This window comes from Phyllobates terribilis, unplaced genomic scaffold (genome assembly GCF_046119375.1).
Source record: "Phyllobates terribilis strain yellow unplaced genomic scaffold, ASM4611937v1 Scaffold_3__8_contigs__length_932513732, whole genome shotgun sequence".
NCBI classification, from domain to species: domain Eukaryota; kingdom Metazoa; phylum Chordata; class Amphibia; order Anura; family Dendrobatidae; genus Phyllobates; species Phyllobates terribilis.
Window position 1 is genome coordinate 658219170 of NW_027362763.1, and position 22523 is coordinate 658241692.

Consider the following 22523-nt stretch of genomic DNA (forward strand, 5'->3'; position numbering starts at 1 on the left):
TAGTAGCAGTATTACAGTAGCTATATTCTTGTACATAGGGTGCACTATTATAGTAGTTATATTCTTGTACATAGGGGGCAGTATTATAGTAGTTATATTCTTGTACATAGGGTGCACTATTATAGTAGCTATATTCTTGTACATAAGAGCAGTATTATAGTAGTTATATTCTTGTACATAGGGGCAGTATTATAGTAGTTATATTCTTGTACATAGGGGACAGTATTATAGTAGCTGTATTCTTGTACATAGGGGGCAGTATTATAGTAGTTATATTCCTGTACATAGGGGGCAGTATTATAGTAGTTATACTCTTGTACATAGGGGACAGTATTATAGTAGTTATATTCTTGTACATAGGGGGCAGTATTATCGTAGTCATATTCTTGTACATAGTGGCAGTATTATTGTAGTCATATTCTTGTACATGAAGGCAGTATTATAGTAGTTATATTCTTGTACATAGGGGGCAGTATTATAGTAGTTATATTCTTGTACATAGGGGGCAGTATTATAGTAGTTATATTCTTGTACATAGGAGCAGTACTATAGTAGTTATATTCTTGCACATAGGAGCAGTATTATAGTAGTTATATTCTTGTACATAGGGGGCAGTATTATAGTAGTTATATTCTTGTACATAGTAGCAGTATTACAGTAGTTATATTCTTGTACATAGGGGGCAGTATTATAGTAGTTATATTCTTGCACATAGGAGCAGTATTATAGTAGTTATATTCTTGTACATAGGGGGCAGTATTATAGTAGTTATATTCCTGTACATAGGGGGCAGTATTATAGTAGTTATATTCTTGTACATAGTAGCAGTATTATAGTAGTTATATTCTTGTACATAGGGGGCAATATTACAGTAGTTATATTCTTGTACATAGTAGCAGTATTATAGTAGTTATATTCTTGTACATAGGGGGCAGTATTATAGTAGTTATATTCTTGTACATAGTAGCAGTATTATAGTAGTTATATTCTTGTACATAGGGGGCAGTATTATAGTAGTTATATTCTTGTACATAGGGGGCAGTATTATCGTAGTTATATTCTTGTACATAGGGGGCAGTATTATAGTAGTTATATTCTTGTACATAGGGGGCAGTATTATAGTAGTTATATTCTTGTACATAGGGGCAGTATTATAGTAGTTATATTCTTGTACATAGGAGCAGTATTAAAGTAGTTATATTCTTGTACATAGGGGCAGTATTATAGTAGTTATATTCTTGTACATAGGAGCAGTATTATATTAGTTATATTCTTGTACATAGTAGCAGTATTATAGTAGTTATATTCTTGTACATAGGGGGCAGTATTATAGTAGTTATATTCTTGTACATAGGGGGCAGTATTATAGTAGTTATATTCTTGTACATAGGAGCAGTATTATAGTAGTTATATTCTTGTACATAGGGGGCAGTATTATAGTAGTTATATTCTTGTACATAGTAGCAGTATTACAGTAGTTATATTCTTGTACATAGGGGGCAGTATTATAGTAGTTATATTCTTGTACATAGGAGCAGTATTATAGTAGTTATATTCTTGTACATAGGGGGCAGTATTATAGTAGTTATATTCTTGTACATAGGGGGCAGTATTATAGTAGTATTCTTGTACATAGTAGCAGTATTATAGTAGTTATATTCTTGTACATAGGGGGCAGTACTACAGTAGTTATATTCTTGTACATAGTAGCAGTATTATAGTAGTTATATTCTTGTACATAGGGGGCAGTATTATAGTAGTTATATTCTTGTACATAGGGGGCAGTATTATAGTAGTTATATTCTTGTACATAGGGGGCAGTATTATAGTAGTTATATTCTTGTACATAGGGGCAGTATTATAGTAGTTATATTCTTGTACATAGGGGCAGTATTATAGTAGTTATATTCTTGTACATAGGAGCAGTATTATAGTAGTTATATTCTTGTACATAGGGGCAGTATTATAGTAGTTATATTCTTGTACATAGGAGCAGTATTATAGTAGTTATATTCTTGTACATAGGGGGCAGTATTATATTAGTTATATTCTTGTACATAGGGGGCAGTATTATAGTAGTTATATTCTTGTACATAGGGGGCAGTATTATAGTAGTTATATTCTTGTACATAGGGGGCAGTATTATAGTAGTTATATTCTTGTACATAGGAGCAGTATTATAGTAGTTATATTCTTGTACATAGGGGGCAGTATTATAGTAGTTATATTCTTGTACATAGGAGCAGTATTATAGTAGTTATATTCTTGTACATAGGGGGCAGTATTATAGTAGTTATATTCTTGTACATAGGGGGCAGTATTATAGTAGTTATATTCTTGTACATAGGGGGCAGTATTATAGTAGTTATATTCTTGTACATAGGGGGCAGTATTACAGTAGTTATATTCTTGTACATAGTAGCAGTATTATAGTAGTTATATTCTTGTACATAGGGGGCAGTATTATAGTAGTTATATTCTTGTACATAGGGAGCAGTATTATAGTAGTTATATTCTTGTACATAGGGGCAGTATTATAGTAGTTATATTCTTGTACATAGTAGCAGTATTATAGTAGTTATATTCTTGTACATAGGGGGCAGTATTATATTAGTTATATTCTTGTACATAGGGGGCAGTATTATAGTAGTTATATTCTTGTACATAGGGGGCAGTATTATAGTAGTTATATTCTTGTACATAGGGGGCAGTATTATAGTAGTTATATTCTTGTACATAGGAGCAGTATTATAGTAGTTATATTCTTGTACATAGGGGGCAGTATTATAGTAGTTATATTCTTGTACATAGTAGCAGTATTATAGTAGTTATATTCTTGTACATAGGGGCAGTATTATAGTAGTTATATTCTTGTACATAGGGGCAGCATTATAGTAGTTATATTCTAGTACATAGGAGCAGTATTATAGTAGTTATATTCTTGTACATAGGGGCAGTATTATAGTAGTTATATTCTTGCACATAGGAGCAGTATTATAGTAGTTATATTCTTGTACATAGGGGGCAGTATTATAGTAAGTATATTCTTGTACATAGTAGCAGTATTATAGTAGTTATATTCTTGTACATAGGGGGGCAGTATTATAGTAGTTATATTCTTGTACATAGGGGGCAGTATTATAGTAGTTATATTCTTGTACATAGGGGGCAGTATTATAGTAGTTATATTCTTGTACATAGTAGCAGTATTACAGTAGTTATATTCTTGTACATAGTAGCAGTATTATAGTAGTTATATTCTTGTACATAGGGGGCAGTATTATAGTAGTTATATTCTTGTACATAGGGGGCAGTATTATAGTAGTTATATTCTTGTACATAGGAGCAGTATTATAGTAGTTATATTCTTGTACATAGGGGGCAGTATTATAGTAGTTATATTGTACATAGGGGGCAGTATTATAGTAGTTATATTCTTGTACATAGTAGCAGTATTATAGTAGTTATATTCTTGTACATAGGGGGCAGTATTACAGTAGTTATATTCTTGTACATAGTAGCAGTATTATAGTAGTTATATTCTTGTACATAGGGGGCAGTATTATAGTAGTTATATTCTTGTACATAGGGGGCAGTATTATAGTAGTTATATTCTTGTACATAGGGGGCAGTATTATAGTAGTTATATTCTTGTACATAGGGGCAGTATTATAGTAGTTATATTCTTGTACATAGGAGCAGTATTATAGTAGTTATATTCTTGTACATAGGGGGCAGTATTATAGTAGTTATATTCTTGTACATAGGGGCAGTATTATAGTAGTTATATTCTTGTACATAGGGGGCAGTATTATAGTAGTTATATTCTTGTACATAGGGGGCAGTATTACAGTAGTTATATTCTTGTACATAGTAGCAGTATTATAGTAGTTATATTCTTGTACATAGGGGGCAGTATTATAGTAGTTATATTCTTGTACATAGGGGGCAGTATTATAGTAGTTATATTCTTGTACATAGGAGCAGTATTATAGTAGTTATATTCTTGTACATAGGGGGCAGTATTATAGTAGTTATATTGTACATAGGGGGCAGTATTATAGTAGTTATATTCTTGTACATAGTAGCAGTATTATAGTAGTTATATTCTTGTACATAGGGGGCAGTATTACAGTAGTTATATTCTTGTACATAGTAGCAGTATTATAGTAGTTATATTCTTGTACATAGGGGGCAGTATTATAGTAGTTATATTCTTGTACATAGGGGCAGTATTATAGTAGTTATATTCTTGTACATAGGAGCAGTATTATAGTAGTTATATTCTTGTACATAGGGGGCAGTATTATATTAGTTATATTCTTGTACATAGGGGGCAGTATTATAGTAGTTATATTCTTGTACATAGGGGGCAGTATTATAGTAGTTATATTCTTGTACATAGGGGGCAGTATTATAGTAGTTATATTCTTGTACATAGGGGGCAGTATTATAGTAGTTATATTCTTGTACATAGGAGCAGTATTATAGTAGTTATATTCTTGTACATAGGGGGCAGTATTATAGTAGTTATATTCTTGTACATAGGGGGCAGTATTATAGTAGTTATATTCTTGTACATAGGGGGCAGTATTACAGTAGTTATATTCTTGTACATAGTAGCAGTATTATAGTAGTTATATTCTTGTACATAGGGGGCAGTATTATAGTAGTTATATTCTTGTACATAGGGAGCAGTATTATAGTAGTTATATTCTTGTACATAGGGGCAGTATTATAGTAGTTATATTCTTGTACATAGTAGCAGTATTATAGTAGTTATATTCTTGTACATAGGGGGCAGTATTATATTAGTTATATTCTTGTACATAGGGGGCAGTATTATAGTAGTTATATTCTTGTACATAGGGGGCAGTATTATAGTAGTTATATTCTTGTACATAGGGGGCAGTATTATAGTAGTTATATTCTTGTACATAGGAGCAGTATTATAGTAGTTATATTCTTGTACATAGGGGGCAGTATTATAGTAGTTATATTCTTGTACATAGTAGCAGTATTATAGTAGTTATATTCTTGTACATAGGGGCAGTATTATAGTAGTTATATTCTTGTACATAGGGGCAGCATTATAGTAGTTATATTCTAGTACATAGGAGCAGTATTATAGTAGTTATATTCTTGTACATAGGGGCAGTATTATAGTAGTTATATTCTTGCACATAGGAGCAGTATTATAGTAGTTATATTCTTGTACATAGGGGGCAGTATTATAGTAAGTATATTCTTGTACATAGTAGCAGTATTATAGTAGTTATATTCTTGTACATAGGGGGGCAGTATTATAGTAGTTATATTCTTGTACATAGGGGGCAGTATTATAGTAGTTATATTCTTGTACATAGGGGGCAGTATTATAGTAGTTATATTCTTGTACATAGTAGCAGTATTACAGTAGTTATATTCTTGTACATAGTAGCAGTATTATAGTAGTTATATTCTTGTACATAGGGGGCAGTATTATAGTAGTTATATTCTTGTACATAGGGGGCAGTATTATAGTAGTTATATTCTTGTACATAGGAGCAGTATTATAGTAGTTATATTCTTGTACATAGGGGGCAGTATTATAGTAGTTATATTGTACATAGGGGGCAGTATTATAGTAGTTATATTCTTGTACATAGTAGCAGTATTATAGTAGTTATATTCTTGTACATAGGGGGCAGTATTACAGTAGTTATATTCTTGTACATAGTAGCAGTATTATAGTAGTTATATTCTTGTACATAGGGGGCAGTATTATAGTAGTTATATTCTTGTACATAGGGGGCAGTATTATAGTAGTTATATTCTTGTACATAGGGGGCAGTATTATAGTAGTTATATTCTTGTACATAGGGGCAGTATTATAGTAGTTATATTCTTGTACATAGGAGCAGTATTATAGTAGTTATATTCTTGTACATAGGGGGCAGTATTATAGTAGTTATATTCTTGTACATAGGGGCAGTATTATAGTAGTTATATTCTTGTACATAGGGGGCAGTATTATAGTAGTTATATTCTTGTACATAGGGGGCAGTATTACAGTAGTTATATTCTTGTACATAGTAGCAGTATTATAGTAGTTATATTCTTGTACATAGGGGGCAGTATTATAGTAGTTATATTCTTGTACATAGGGGGCAGTATTATAGTAGTTATATTCTTGTACATAGGAGCAGTATTATAGTAGTTATATTCTTGTACATAGGGGGCAGTATTATAGTAGTTATATTGTACATAGGGGGCAGTATTATAGTAGTTATATTCTTGTACATAGTAGCAGTATTATAGTAGTTATATTCTTGTACATAGGGGGCAGTATTACAGTAGTTATATTCTTGTACATAGTAGCAGTATTATAGTAGTTATATTCTTGTACATAGGGGGCAGTATTATAGTAGTTATATTCTTGTACATAGGGGGCAGTATTATAGTAGTTATATTCTTGTACATAGGGGGCAGTATTATAGTAGTTATATTCTTGTACATAGGGGCAGTATTATAGTAGTTATATTCTTGTACATAGGAGCAGTATTATAGTAGTTATATTCTTGTACATAGGGGCAGTATTATAGTAGTTATATTCTTGTACATAGTAGCAGTATTATAGTAGTTATATTCTTGTACATAGGGGGCAGTATTATATTAGTTATATTCTTGTACATAGGGGGCAGTATTATAGTAGTTATATTCTTGTACATAGGGGGCAGTATTATAGTAGTTATATTCTTGTACATAGGGGGCAGTATTATAGTAGTTATATTCTTGTACATAGGGGGCAGTATTATAGTAGTTATATTCTTGTACATAGGGGGCAGTATTACAGTAGTTATATTCTTGTACATAGTAGCAGTATTATAGTAGTTATATTCTTGTACATAGGGGGCAGTATTATAGTAGTTATATTCTTGTACATAGTAGCAGTATTATAGTAGTTATATTCTTGTACATAGGGGGCAGTATTATAGTAGTTATATTCTTGTACATAGGGGGCAGTATTATAGTAGTTATATTCTTGTACATAGGAGCAGTATTATAGTAGTTATATTCTTGTACATAGGGGGCAGTATTATAGTAGTTATATTGTACATAGGGGGCAGTATTATAGTAGTTATATTCTTGTACATAGTAGCAGTATTATAGTAGTTATATTCTTGTACATAGGGGGCAGTATTACAGTAGTTATATTCTTGTACATAGTAGCAGTATTACAGTAGTTATATTCTTGTACATAGGGGGCAGTATTATAGTAGTTATATTCTTGTACATAGGGGGCAGTATTATATTAGTTATATTCTTGTACATAGGGGGCAGTATTATAGTAGTTATATTCTTGTACATAGGGGGCAGTATTATAGTAGTTATATTCTTGTACATAGGGGGCAGTATTATAGTAGTTATATTCTTGTACATAGGGGGCAGTATTATAGTAGTTATATTCTTGTACATAGGGGGCAGTATTACAGTAGTTATATTCTTGTACATAGTAGCAGTATTATAGTAGTTATATTCTTGTACATAGGGGGCAGTATTATAGTAGTTATATTCTTGTACATAGTAGCAGTATTATAGTAGTTATATTCTTGTACATAGGGGGCAGTATTATAGTAGTTATATTCTTGTACATAGGGGGCAGTATTATAGTAGTTATATTCTTGTACATAGGAGCAGTATTATAGTAGTTATATTCTTGTACATAGGGGGCAGTATTATAGTAGTTATATTGTACATAGGGGGCAGTATTATAGTAGTTATATTCTTGTACATAGTAGCAGTATTATAGTAGTTATATTCTTGTACATAGGGGGCAGTATTACAGTAGTTATATTCTTGTACATAGTAGCAGTATTACAGTAGTTATATTCTTGTACATAGGGGGCAGTATTATAGTAGTTATATTCTTGTACATAGGGGGCAGTATTATAGTAGTTATATTCTTGTACATAGGGGGCAGTATTATAGTAGTTATATTCTTGTACATAGGGGGCAGTATTATAGTAGTTATATTCTTGTACATAGGGGCAGTATTATAGTAGTTATATTCTTGTACATAGGAGCAGTATTATAGTAGTTATATTCTTGTACATAGGGGCAGTATTATAGTAGTTATATTCTTGTACATAGGAGCAGTATTATAGTAGTTATATTCTTGTACATAGGGGGCAGTATTATATTAGTTATATTCTTGTACATAGGGGGCAGTATTATAGTAGTTATATTCTTGTACATAGGGGGCAGTATTATAGTAGTTATATTCTTGTACATAGGGGGCAGTATTATAGTAGTTATATTCTTGTACATAGGAGCAGTATTATAGTAGTTATATTCTTGTACATAGGGGGCAGTATTATAGTAGTTATATTCTTGTACATAGTAGCAGTATTACAGTAGTTATATTCTTGTACATAGGGGGCAGTATTATAGTAGTTATATTCTTGTACATAGGAGCAGTATTATAGTAGTTATATTCTTGTACATAGGGGGCAGTATTATAGTAGTTATATTCTTGTACATAGGGGGCAGTATTATAGTAGTTATATTCTTGTACATAGGGGGCAGTATTATAGTAGTTATATTCTTGTACATAGGGGGCAGTATTACAGTAGTTATATTCTTGTACATAGTAGCAGTATTATAGTAGTTATATTCTTGTACATAGGGGGCAGTATTATAGTAGTTATATTCTTGTACATAGGGGGCAGTATTATAGTAGTTATATTCTTGTACATAGGAGCAGTATTATAGTAGTTATATTCTTGTACATAGGGGGCAGTATTATAGTAGTTATATTGTACATAGGGGGCAGTATTATAGTAGTTATATTCTTGTACATAGTAGCAGTATTATAGTAGTTATATTCTTGTACATAGGGGCAGTATTATAGTAGTTATATTCTTGTACATAGGGGGCAGTATTATATTAGTTATATGCTTGTACATAGTAGCAGTATTATAGTAGTTATATTCTTGTACATAGGAGCAGTATTATAGTAGTTATATTCTTGTACATAGGGGGCAGTATTACAGTAGTTATATTCTTGTACATAGTAGCAGTATTATAGTAGTTATATTCTTGTACATAGGGGGCAGTATTATAGTAGTTATATTCTTGTACATAGGGGGCAGTATTATAGTAGTTATATTCTTGTACATAGGGGCAGTATTATAGTAGTTATATTCTTGTACATAGGGGCAGTATTATAGTAGTTATATTCTTGTACATAGGAGCAGTATTATAGTAGTTATATTCTTGTACATAGGGGGCAGTATTATATTAGTTATATTCTTGTACATAGGGGGCAGTATTATAGTAGTTATATTCTTGTACATAGGGGGCAGTATTATAGTAGTTATATTCTTGTACATAGGGGGCAATTTTATAGTAGTTATATTCTTGTACATAGGAGCAGTATTATAGTAGTTATATTCTTGTACATAGGAGCAGTATTATAGTAGTTATATTCTTGTACATAGGAGCAGTATTATAGTAGTTATATTCTTGCACATAGGAGTAGTATTATAGTAGTTATATTCTTGCACATAGGAGTAGTATTATAGTAGTTATATTCTTGTACATAGGGGGCAGTATTATAGTAGTTATATTCTTGTACATAGTAGCAGTATTATAGTAGTTATATTCTTGTACATAGGGGGCAGTATTATAGTAGTTATATTCTTGTACATAGGGGGCAGTATTATAGTAGTTATATTCTTGTACATAGGGGGCAGTATTATAGTAGTTATATTCTTGTACATAGGGGGCAGTATTACAGTAGTTATATTCTTGTACATAGTAGCAGTATTATAGTAGTTATATTCTTGTACATAGGGGGCAGTATTATAGTAGTTATATTCTTGTACATAGGAGCAGTATTATAGTAGTTATATTCTTGTACATAGGGGGCAGTATTATAGTAGTTATATTGTACATAGGGGGCAGTATTATAGTAGTTATATTCTTGTACATAGTAGCAGTATTATAGTAGTTATATTCTTGTACATAGGGGGCAGTATTATAGTAGTTATATTCTTGTACATAGGGGCAGTATTATAGTAGTTATATTCTTGTACATAGGGGGCAGTATTATAGTAGTTATATTCTTGTACATAGGGGGCAGTATTATAGTATATTCTTGTACATAGGGGGCAGTATTATAGTAGTTATATTCTTGTACATAGGAGCAGTATTATAGTAGTTATATTCTTGTACATAGGGGGCAGTATTACAGTAGTTATATTCTTGTACATAGGGGGCAGTATTACAGTAGTTATATTCTTGTACATAGGAGCAGTATTACAGTAGTTATATTCTTGTACATAGGGGCAGTATTGTAGTTGTTATATTCTTGTACATAGGAGCAGTATTATAGTAGTTATATTCTTGTACATAGGAGCAGTATTACAGTAGTTATATTCTTGTACATAGGAGCAGTATTACAGTAGTTATATTCTTGTACATAGGGGCAGTATTGTAGTTGTTATATTCTTGTACATAGGAGCAGTATTATAGTAGTTATATTCTTGTACATAGTAGCAGTATTATAGTAGTTATATTCTTGTACATAGGGGCAGTATTATAGTAGTTATATTCTTGTACATAGGAGCAGTATTATAGTAGTTATATTCTTGTACATAGGGGCAGTATTATAGTAGCTATATTCTTGCACATAGGAGCAGTATTACAGTAGTTATATTCTTGTACATAGGGGGCAGTATTATAGTAGTTATATTCTTGTACATAGTAGCAGTATTACAGTAGTTATATTCTTGTACATAGGGGGCAGTATTATAGTAGTTATATTCTTGTACATAGGAGCAGTATTATAGTAGTTATATTCTTGTACATAGGGGGCAGTATTATAGTAGTTATATTCTTGTACATAGGGGGCAGTATTATATTAGCTATATTCTTGTACATAGGAGGCAGTATTATAGTAGTTATATTCTTGTACATAGGGGGCAGTATTATAGTAGTTATATTCTTGTACATAGGGGGCAGTATTATAGTAGTTATATTCTTGTACATAGAAGCAGTATTATAGTAGTTATATTCTTGTACATAGGGGGCAGTATTATAGTAGTTATATTCTTGTACATAGGGGACAGTATTATAGTAGTTATATTCTTGTACATAGGGGGCAGTATTATAGTAGTTATATTCTTGTACATAGGGGGCAGTATTATAGTAGTTATACTCTTGTACATAGGGGACAGTATTATAGTAGTTATATTCTTGTACATAGGGGGCAGTATTATAGTAGTTATATTCTTGTACATAGGGGGCAGTATTATAGTAGTTATATTCTTTTACATAGGAGCAGTATTATAGTAGTTATATTCTTGTACATAGGGGGCAGTATTATAGTAGTTATATTCTTGTACATAGTAGCAGTATTACAGTAGTTATATTCTTGTACATAGGGGGCAGTATTATTGTAGTTATATTCTTGTACATAGGAGCAGTATTATAGTAGTTATATTCTTGTACATAGGAGCAGTATTATAGTAGTTATATTCTTGTACATAGGGGCCTTATTATAGTAGTCATATTCTTGTACATAGGGGCAGTATTATAGTAGTTATATTCTTGTACATAGGGGCAGTATTATAGTAGTTATACTGTTGTACATAGGAGCAGTATTATCGTAGTCATATTCTTGTACATAGGGGGCAGTATTATCGTAGTCATATTCTTGTACATAGGTGGTAGTATTATCGTAGTCAGATTCTAGGATAATTATGATATATGACACTATTGGGTGCAGTGGGAAACTTTCATATTCGTTCTCTCTGCAGCTGCACATAGTGAATGTAATTACTCTTACTCTTATTCTGTATATGGCCGCTGGCTCCTGGCGTCGTCGTTGGCTCAGTATCGGTGTCTCTCGCCATCTCTGGTGCACTCAGGCACCATTGGTTATCGGATGTTATCACCGATTACAGCATTTTCCATGTCACAAGGATTGGTCTCGTCTCCCCTCAGTCCGGGCTCGGAGGTGTCACCTTTAAGGACCCCCATACTCGCTGTTAGTGGACTACAATAACTTCTCCTTCCTCTTCTCAGAGCTGATGGTTTGTTACAATTGAATCCGCTATTCTGTAAACGGTCTTGGTACAAGGAGAGAGATACAATGTTGCGGTGTGTCCACAATGTGGCGGATGTCCCGCCACTCGCGCCCCTTTCTGTAAGCGGCAGGGGAGCTGCGTACCTCCAGCGCTCGCCCTGCAGACGTGTATCCGCCAGCTCTCCGGGGTGATGCCTTACAATGGAGGCTGTTATTTGCTACAAGGTAAAGGTTATCGGTCCGAGCGGTCGGTGTAATTACCGCCGGCCTCTCGCCATTTACAGCTCAGACGCTTCATTTTAATAACGGATATTAGTGCGATACGGGCGGCGACGGCGCCAAAGGGAAGAAAACATATCCGCATTTGCCCTTTAAGAAGAAGAAAAGGAAAAGACGTCTTCTGAACTGTCATCGCAGGTGAAGGCGAGGAATAAATCTCCGCTCCGCATTTACAGGGATGACAGCGACATCGGCGCCGGTCGCTAATTGGCTTCTATTGAGGAGCTAGAGAGCCGGTAATGAACGGCGTGACGGCTTCTGCAGCCGACGTAGGACGGGCTGTCCGGGAGAGACGGGCGCTGGTTACAGTACAGGAAGACAGCGATCCGAATAACAAGTCTCCGCGTCCACCCGCGGCTTGACGAGCGGCTTTACTGTCATGGCGGCGTCAGCCGGAATCCATCACATCCGGTGTAACCTTTATCAGCCGATGCCTGGAATTAGACGCCGTCTAATAGGCGCTAAGTTCGGCCAGGGCACCAACTACGAGCGGTGAGAGGTACATGACACCTGCGAAAAGGCCGACCGTGTCACCCGACAGCGCGAGGGCCAACGGGAAAGGCTGCGAAATGCTAAAAATCATCATCAAATGGTACAGAGGCGATGTTACTGCGAGAAATGGGGGTCACCGAACCCCAGGACTCCCGAGGGGTCGCATCCCCAACACGGAGCCCTACCAATTGGCCATTAGGTGGGTGCGCCCCTTTAATTCATGGCTGTATATAAAAGCACCACAACACTGTCACCTGCAGTCTCATGGGGGGTACTGCACCCACAAAAGTATTCAGAACATAACATATAATAAAGTGAAGAGTAATTAATAATGACACAAAGATTAACCCCTTCACACACCAACCGCTATGGTGCCAGGACTGACCGCGCATCTCCCGTCCTGTGCCTCCAGCAGTACCGGCACATATAAGGCTGGAAATTCAGGTCTGGAGCCCTGGGGTCCGTTCTTATACAGACCACAAAATATTCCTTGTCTGAACCCGGCCTTATACAGTACCGACCGGAGCCAAGATTACAAGTTTAACTCCAAAGGGGAATAAAAAAAAAATAATGTTTTTAAAAATAATAAAATTTGGACCCGTTCCCTATTCGCTGCTTACTAATAAAAAGGAAAATGACCATAATACGGAAACGATAATGGGAAAATAAAGTTACGTTTCTTGGAAGAAAGAAAGATAAAAAAAAAAAAAGAGGAAAACTGCACAGTAACCAGCAATCCTGTAGGAGGCAATGATAGCGATACCAATAATCCGGCGTACTTGGCGAATTACCTGCAGGGAACCTTCGTGCGGTCCGCCACCATCGTCCACTGCTGTTGGTTTGTCGACACCTCGATGTAGTAGCTGTAACTTCGGTCGTCACAATCCCACAGTAACAATCTATGAAATAAAGATGGCAGCTGATTAGTCAGTGAGCGGTCGGGAGCCTGGAGACGTCGGCGTGGTTTATTGTATGACATGAGATGGCGGTATTACATTGCGTTCTATTATATGACACGATCACATTATCTTAGATTCTCTCCTGTCCGTGGAGGGGAGACCGGAGCTGTGTCTATTGCTGCAGTTGTGGCTAATGGCGTTATCACTACAAGACCAGGATCCGGCAGTAGCAGTAGTGGACGCCGGTGATTTCTGGAGCGCTCGGTAGAAGGGATCCAATACAGCAAACAGTTATCATAAATCGATAAGACATCAGCCAATCTGCTTGTATACATCGCGGGATCTTCAGACAAATTCCCATGGATAAAGTATATGGTGCCTGACACTTTCAGACTATGGACTCCAGTACGTGCCCTTCGCTGTACCCTATTCCTAGCAGATCGGCATGTATGGCAGCGGATGGCCAGACACCAGGACTAACTGCCCCGGCTTTACCAGGACAAGAGGGTTGTTTCCAGGCTGTGAGCTCCGCTAATGTCCATGTACAGCCCTGCCAGGACCTTACTGCTCAGAGGCACAGGTATAGCACACATCAGTCGCCTGCAGACAGCGCACAGATGTTCACAACAGCACGTCACTCTTAGTTACCATATTCCTGGGTAGTTTCCACCAACACACACATTACCTGTAGTAGCAGCACCCCCCCCCATTACAACCCCTGATATGACGGAAACCAGTGATGCAACCAGTGGTACAACTGGAAACCAGTGATGCAAGAGGCTCCACATTCAGCAGCTGCACCAGTTACAACCAGCGACCGCTGATACAACCGGCACTACCTGCTAACACTACCCCTTCCTAAAGTAACTGGCACCTACTGTTACAACCGACAACCCCTGAAAATAACACCACTACCTCCTGTAACAACGTCACCTTTTAAAGCCCTCTTACAAGTGGCGGCTCCTGGTGCACCGATGCCGTCTATTGCACCATAATCTCGCATACACCATAATCTCGCAACACCACCGCTGCCGCCTGCAATGCTGCTGTCACATACAACACCGCTGCCGCCTACATAACGCCGCTGCCGCCTGCAACAATGCCGCTGTCGACTGCAGCACCGCCGCTGCCGCCTACAGCAATGCCGCTGCCGCCTACAGCAACGCCGATGCCGCCTACAGCAACGCCGATGCCGCCTACAACAACGCCGATGCCGCCTACAACAACGCCATTGTCGCCTACAACGCCGCTGCCGCCTACAACAACGCCATCGTCGCATACAACGCCGCCGTCGCATACAACACCGCTGTCGCATACAACACCGCCGTCGCATACAACAACACCGCCGACTGCAACACCGCTGCCGCCTACAACAACACCGCTGCCGCCTGCAACAACACCGCTGCCGCCTGCAAATACACCGCTGCCGCCTGCAACACCGCTGTCGCATGCATCAACACCGCTGCCGCCTACAACAACACCGCTGCCGCATACAACAACGCTGTCGCATGCAACAACACAGCTACCGCCGACAAAGCCGCTGCCGCCGACAACGCCGCTGCCGCCTACAAAGCCGCCATCTAATAAGGTATGTACAGGGAATATCTTAGATATTAATACATTGTTAGTGAATCTGTCATCTTTCCCTGGTCCACCACTGCCGTCTCCGGTAATACTGGGACTCTACTTCGGACCACCTCATTATATTCTTACCCCCTCGATGGTGCCTGTATCCAGGCGGACAGGTCCCATCGGTGTACACACGTATTAGGCAGTGACCCCGCAGTTCTCGGTGATGACCCCCTCCACTGATATCGGCGCTATGTGACGTCTCCCACCTGCCATCATGTCCCCGTCGATCCCATCAATCACATCCATCAGCCGTTTCCTGACTCCTTCCATAATCTGAGCCGGTAACGAGGCATAAAGACGAGGACGGGATAATATGTAAATGACGTTGCGGCTAAATACTCTTGTTGATGAGATTCCTTTGATCATCGGATCAACTGTACGGCGTCAGACTCCGGTCTTAAAAGGAAAAAATGGGGGGAAAGTAAAGCAGCAGATGCACAATGCGCCGGTCGGGGCTTCAGATGTGGCGAGGACGCAGCTTCACGTCGTATGATTAGAAGGAAAACGCTCGTCGGACCGCACTGACGAGATCGCTGCCAAAGTAGCATTAAAGCCGCTTTGTAAATCGTTCAGTCCGGGCTCTGATCTCACATTAAAGGCAGCAGCTTGTCTCACCAGCACGGGGCCGCGACAACAACGGAGGCTATTGAGCCGCCCGAGGAGCCGCAGGAACGCAGAAACTAACACTCCGTATGTATCTTCAATATTAATCTGGAAACTCTAGGGGGGGCTACAAAACACGTGAAGGAAGCTTCATAGACAGCCGTGAAGTTCCTCACTTCATGAGACGGTAAATATGGCACAAATCCTGCCCAATTTAATCACTGGTGTCTGTGGAAACTCTGAATGTGGGGGGAACCAGCGTCACATCACTGTGGGCCAGGTTTTTAGAGCAGAAAATTAATTTAGAGCACAAAAATTACTGACTCTTCTCTCCAAGTGACAGGTTTAAAATGTGCAGTGTAGCTGTGTATCCAGCTCTGGGGTGAAATAAAACACTTACTACAAAAAAAGCAACAGCAAGGAATACATTATTCAGCAGTGCTTAGCAGTGTGGCTGTGAATCTAAGGTGAGATAAAATACGGTAAAGAAGCTTAAACAGCATGAACAATATTACACAGCAGTACTGCTGAACAGTGTAGCTGTGAATCTAGCTCTGGGGTGAAATAAAACACTTACTACAAAAAAAAAGCAACAGCAAGGAATACATTATTCAGCAGTGTGGCTGTGTATCTAAGGTGAGATAAAATACGATAAAGAAGCTTAAACAGCATGAACAATATTAGACAGCAGTTCTGCTGAACAGTGTAGCTGTGAATCTAGCTCTGGGGTGAAATAAAACACTTACTACAAAAAAAGCAACAGCAAGGAATACATTATTCAGCAATGCTGAGCAGTGTGGCTGTTAATCTAAGGTGAGAAAACACTATAAAGAAGCAGCAGCAGCATGAACAATATTACACAGCAGTACTGCTGAACAGTGTAGCTGTGAATCTAGCTCTGGGGTGAAATAAAACACTTACTACAAAAAAAGCAACAGCAAGGAATACATTATTCAGCAATGCTGAGCAGTGTGGCTGTTAATCTAAGGTGAGAAAACACTATAAAGAAGCAGCAGCAGCATGAACAATATTACACAGCAGTACTGCTGAACAGTGTAGCTGTGATTCCAGCTCCGATACAAGGATAGAACACTGAAAAGCAGAAGCAGCATGGGGGACATTTTGCAGCAGTATGGCTGTGAATATGGGGTGAGATAAAACACTTACTAGAAAGCAGCAGTGTGGAGGCTAGACCTTAGCCATACTGAGCAATGTAGCTGTGAATCCAGCTCTGATGTTTAAGAATACTAGAAAGGAGCAGCAACATAAAAGACGTTAAACAGCAGTATTAAGCAGTGTAGCTGTGAATCCAGCTCCATGACCTGCCTCATTGTATGTTTCACCGACTCTCCCTCCTACTCCAGAGGCTTCAATAGGCAGCAAGATTTACATCTCTTTCAGCTGGGGGAAGTAGAAGTGGTTCATAAGTAGAGCAAGAGAAATTTCTCTGGTAAGATATATTACACATATTCACTTGTATTACGGATTTATTTTTAAGTTTGTTGCGATCATTTAAGAGCGCTACATAGTCTTCTACGTACAGTGACAGACCAGAGAAGAAGCTCACTGACTGATCACTGGTAACTCTGTCGTCTTCTACGTACAGTGCGGAGAAGAAGCTCACTGACCGATCACTGGTAACTCTGTCGTCTTCTACGTACAGTGACAGACCAGAGAAGAAGCTCACTGACTGATCACTGGTAACTCTGTCGTCTTCCATGTACAGTGCGGAAAAGAAGCTCACTGACTGATCACTGGTAACTCTGTTGTCTTCTATGTACAGTGCGGAGAAGAAGCTCACTGACTGATCACTAGTAATTCTGTCGTCTTCTACGTACAGTGACAGACCAGAGAAGAAGCTCACTGACTGATCACTGGTAACTCTGTCGTCTTCTACGTACAGTGACAGACCAGAGAAGAAGCTCACTGACTGATCACTGGTAACTCTGTCGTCTTCTACGTACAGTGCGGAGAAGAAGCTCACTGACTGATCACTGGTAACTCTGTCGTCTTCCATGTACAGTGCGGAGAAGAAGCTCACTGACTGATCACTGGTAACTCTGTCGTCTTCCATGTACAGTGACAGAGCAGAGAAGAAGCTCACTGACTGATCACTGGTAACTCTGTCGTCTTCTATGTACAGTGCGGAGAAGAAGCTCACTGACTGATCACTGGTAACTCTGTCGTCTTCTATGTACAGTGCGGAGAAGAAGCTCACTGACCGATCACTGGTAACTCTGTCGTCTTCTACGTACAGTGACAGAGCAGAGAAGAAGCTCACTGACTGATCACTGGTAACTCTGTCGTCTTCTACGTACAGTGACAGAGCAGAGAAGAAGCTCACTGACTGATCACTGGTAACTCTGTCGTCTTCTACGTACAGTGACAGAGCAGAGAAGAAGCTCACTGACTGATCACTGGTAACTCTGTCGTCTTCTACGTACAGTGACAGAGCAGAGAAGAAGCTCACTGACCGATCACTGGTAACTCAGTCGTCTTCTATGTACAGTGCAGAGAAGAAGCTCACTGACTGATCACTGGTAACTCTGTCGTCTTCTATGTACAGTGCGGAGAAGAAGCTCACTGACTGATCACTGGTAACTCTGTCGTCTTCCATGTACAGTGCGGAGAAGAAGCTCACTGACTGATCACTGGTAACTCTGTCGTCTTCCATGTACAGTGTGGAGAAGAAGCTCACTGACTGATCACTGGTAACTCTGTAGTCTTCTATGTACAGTACAGACCAGAGAAGAAGCTCACTGACTGATCACTGGTAACTCTGTCGTCTTTCCCGAGCCTAACACTCAACACAAAGCAACGCGCGTCGGGTGCAGGAGGTTTCCTCTCTGTAAACTTTAGTGTAAAACTTTGTGTTTTTGCTGTTTTAGTCCGTATGAGGCGAAATATGAAGGTCTGAGGGGAGAGACATGTTTAACTGCCGAGCGAATTTATTCCGCGTAAGCTTCACCCCGGCCAAGATTCTGCCAGTTATCTCCATGAATATTCAGAAACTCACATTAGACAGAAGGGCCAAGTGCTGCGGTGCGATCTCTAATCCTTCACAATATATTCAGAACAAGCGCAAGACTGGAGGGAATTGATGAGCAACTTCACTTACAAATAAAGCGCCCATCGGAAGATGCATATATTGGTGTGTGGGGGACCCAGAGCCCAGAACCAGTGTCTGCCTCCATATTTATTACATATACAGTGATATAAGACGTTGTCACAGAACCACCCATGTTACTAAAGTTACTTAGTAAAGGTGGAGGAGTTGTTAAAGTTCCCACTATGTAATTAATGACAAGGCTTCACAACTCCACCAATGAGACTAAAACTCCAACCATGTTGTTGGGGTCAATAATTAGGAATACAAAAAGTTGTTCGTTTTCCACCCACATCATTAAAGTTACTGGGTAGAGATACTGAGTAGTAATCAGTAATGAGTAATATGAGAGGCAGTCACTGCTCCACCCATGTTATTAAAGTTACTTAGTACAGGATAAAGAGTTATCAAACCCTTGCCCATGTAATTAAATGTAATACTGAGTAATATGAAAGGTTTTCACAGCCCCACCAATGTCAATAAGTAATGGAACTAAAGCTTTGCCCATTTTGCTAGCGTTAATAATTAGGAATACTGAGATGTTGTTACTTTTGCACCCACATTACTAAAGTTACTGGGTAGAGATTCTAAATAGTCAAAGCCCTAACCATGTAATCAATAATGAGTAGTATGAGAGGCTATCACAGCCCCACCCATATTATTAAAATTACTTAGTAGAGGTTAAAGAGTTATCAAACCCTTGCCCATGCAATTAAATTTAATACCAAGTAATATGAAAGGTTTTCACAGACCCACCCATGTTACTAAGGTTATTTAGTAGAGATGGAAGAGGCGTCAAAGCCACAGTCCCATACATGCTTCGAAGGTTACTCAGTAAAGATGCAACAGCTGCCATACACACTAGGTTCTATAAGTCGTGATATGATAGGTTACTACAATCCCACCTACAATATGTTCTCAAAGTCACTGAGCAGAGGTGAGATGAGCCCTTCTTATGTAATTAGTCAATAGTGAACAATATGAGAGGTTGTCACAGTCCAACTCGGGATACTAAAGTTATTGAGTAAAGATACTGAGTTCTCAAAGTACTGCCTGTGGTATGAGGTTCACTTATACTGTTATAAAAGGGTATCACAGTCCCTCTTAGGTTTGTAAAATCACCGAGTAGAGATAAGAAAGCCATGGCAAAGAATGTAGGATCAACCATGAATAAAAGAAATAGGTTGTCACAGCTCCACCCAATTTATTAAAGTTACTTAGTAGGGGTTTAAGAGTTATCAAAGCCTTGTGCATGTAATTAGATTTAATACTAAATTATATGAAAGGTTTTCACAACCCCACCAATGTTACTAAAGCCCCAATCTTGCTACTAGGGTCAATAAGTAATAGTATGTTGTCACAGCCCCACCTATTTTATTTAAGTTACTTAGTAGAGTTGTAAAAATTGTCAAAGCCCTGACCTTTCATTAGGTGCAAAACAATAGTAACATGACAGGTAGTTACATTTACTTGTATGTTATTGAAGTCACTGACAAGAGAGTGTCCATGTAATTCCAGTCAATATTGAACAACATGACCAGATGTCGCACCCATTATACTCAGGTTACTAAGTACTGATTCAAAAGTTTTTGTGATTAGGAGCAGTTCTTACAGCCCGGCTATTGTTACTAGGAGCAATGGGTAGCCATGTGAGCTTGTTATAGCCCCCCCATGTTATTAGCATTACTGGGTGGTCATTAGAGGTGAGGGGGGGGATGGTAGTCACAACTTCAACCATATTAGAAAAAAATCTGAAAACTCACTACGTCTGACAATCTGGCACTTTTTCAGTATGGATCTATTATTGATACCAGATAGGGTAAAAGGTAATTTACTGCATAAAAATAATGAGAATAAAAATACAACAGAAAAGAACACAAACAATAAAATAAAATGAGATAAATGATGATTGATTTCTGCATCTTGTCGGACTGCGGTCTCCAGAGACATCATTTTATACAATCCGCTCCACGTCTCCAGGGCGGGCAGGGGGCGTCTATACAATTATGTAACGAGCCGGGAGGTACTGGAGCAGAACCTTTCCATATGCATCAGGATGGAGCAGAGCCGAGCGCCCCCGCACACCCTGATGTTTACACCGTGACACCGTCTCTGGCCTGGCTAATGAGACCGCCAATTACAATGACAGTGGCCACAGAGAACAGGGGCCTATCGGGGGATGCGAGGAGGGGAGCGCCGTACACCCGAGTAACAACAGGACAAACCCCACACTCGCGGAATAAAGTCAGCAAGATAACGTTACTGATCCGAGATACAAACACCACGACTCCAGACACTAATCACCACACTCTACTTAGCTCTAAAAGTGTAGTAGATGTCACCTGCAGTCCTATGTAACACCACAGATAACGGAGCGACAACTCCCTGAGTACAGATAATGTAGTAGATGTCACCTGCAGTCCTATGTAACACCACAGATAACAGTGATAACTCTCTGAGTACAGATAATGTAGTAGATGTCACCTGCAGTCCTATGTAACACCACAGATAACACAGTGATAACTCTCTGAGCACAGATAATGTAGTAGATGTCACCTGCAGTCCTATGTAACACCACAGATAACACAATGATAACTCTCTGAGTACAGATAATGTAGTAGATGTCACCTGCAGTCCTATGTAACACCACAGATAACACAGTGATAACTCTCTGAGTACAGATAATGTAGTAGATGTCACCTGCAGTCCTATGTAACACCACAGATAACACAGTGATAACTCTCTGAGTACAGATAATGTAGTAGATGTCACCTGCAGTCCTATGTAACACCACAGATAACACAGTGATAACTCTCTGAGCACAGATAATGTAGTAGATGTCACCTGCAGTCCTATGTAACACCACAGATAACACAATAACTCTCTGAGTACAGATAATGTAGTAGATGCCACCTGCAGTCCTATGTAACACCACAGATAACACAGTGATATGTCTGAGTACAGATAATGTAGTAGATGACACCTGCAGTCCTATGTAACACCACAGATAACACAGTGATAACTCCCTGAGTACAGATAATGTAGTAGATGACACCTGCAGTCCTATGTAACACCACAGATAACACAGTGATAACTCTCTGAGTACAGATAATGTAGTAGATGTCACCTGCAGTCCTATGTAACACCACAGATAACACAGTGATATGTCTGAGTACAGATAATGTAGTAGATGACACCTGCAGTCCTATGTAACACCACAGATAACACAGTGATAACTCTCTGAGTGCAGATAATGTAGTAGATGTCACCTGCAGTCCTATGTAACACCCCAGATAACACAGTGATAACTCTCTGAGTACAGATAATGTAGTAGATGTCACCTGCAGTCCTATGTAACACCACAGATAACAGTGATAACTCTCTGACTACAGATAATGTAGTAGATGTCACCTGCAGTCCTATGTAACACCACAGATAA

General features: G+C 38.5%; 1 protein-coding gene across 3 annotated transcripts in view; it reads right to left on the reverse strand.

Annotated features, from left to right (window-relative positions):
• Nucleotides 1-22523, reverse strand: part of BTBD9 (BTB domain containing 9) — a 183544-nt gene that overhangs the window by 25731 nt on the left and 135290 nt on the right. For all 3 annotated transcript variants that reach the window (XM_073671700.1, XM_073671698.1, XM_073671699.1), the window contains one exon: nucleotides 13636-13743. In XM_073671700.1, the coding sequence (XP_073527801.1) occupies nucleotides 13636-13743 (108 nt within the window). The remainder of the gene's footprint in view (nucleotides 1-13635; nucleotides 13744-22523) is intronic.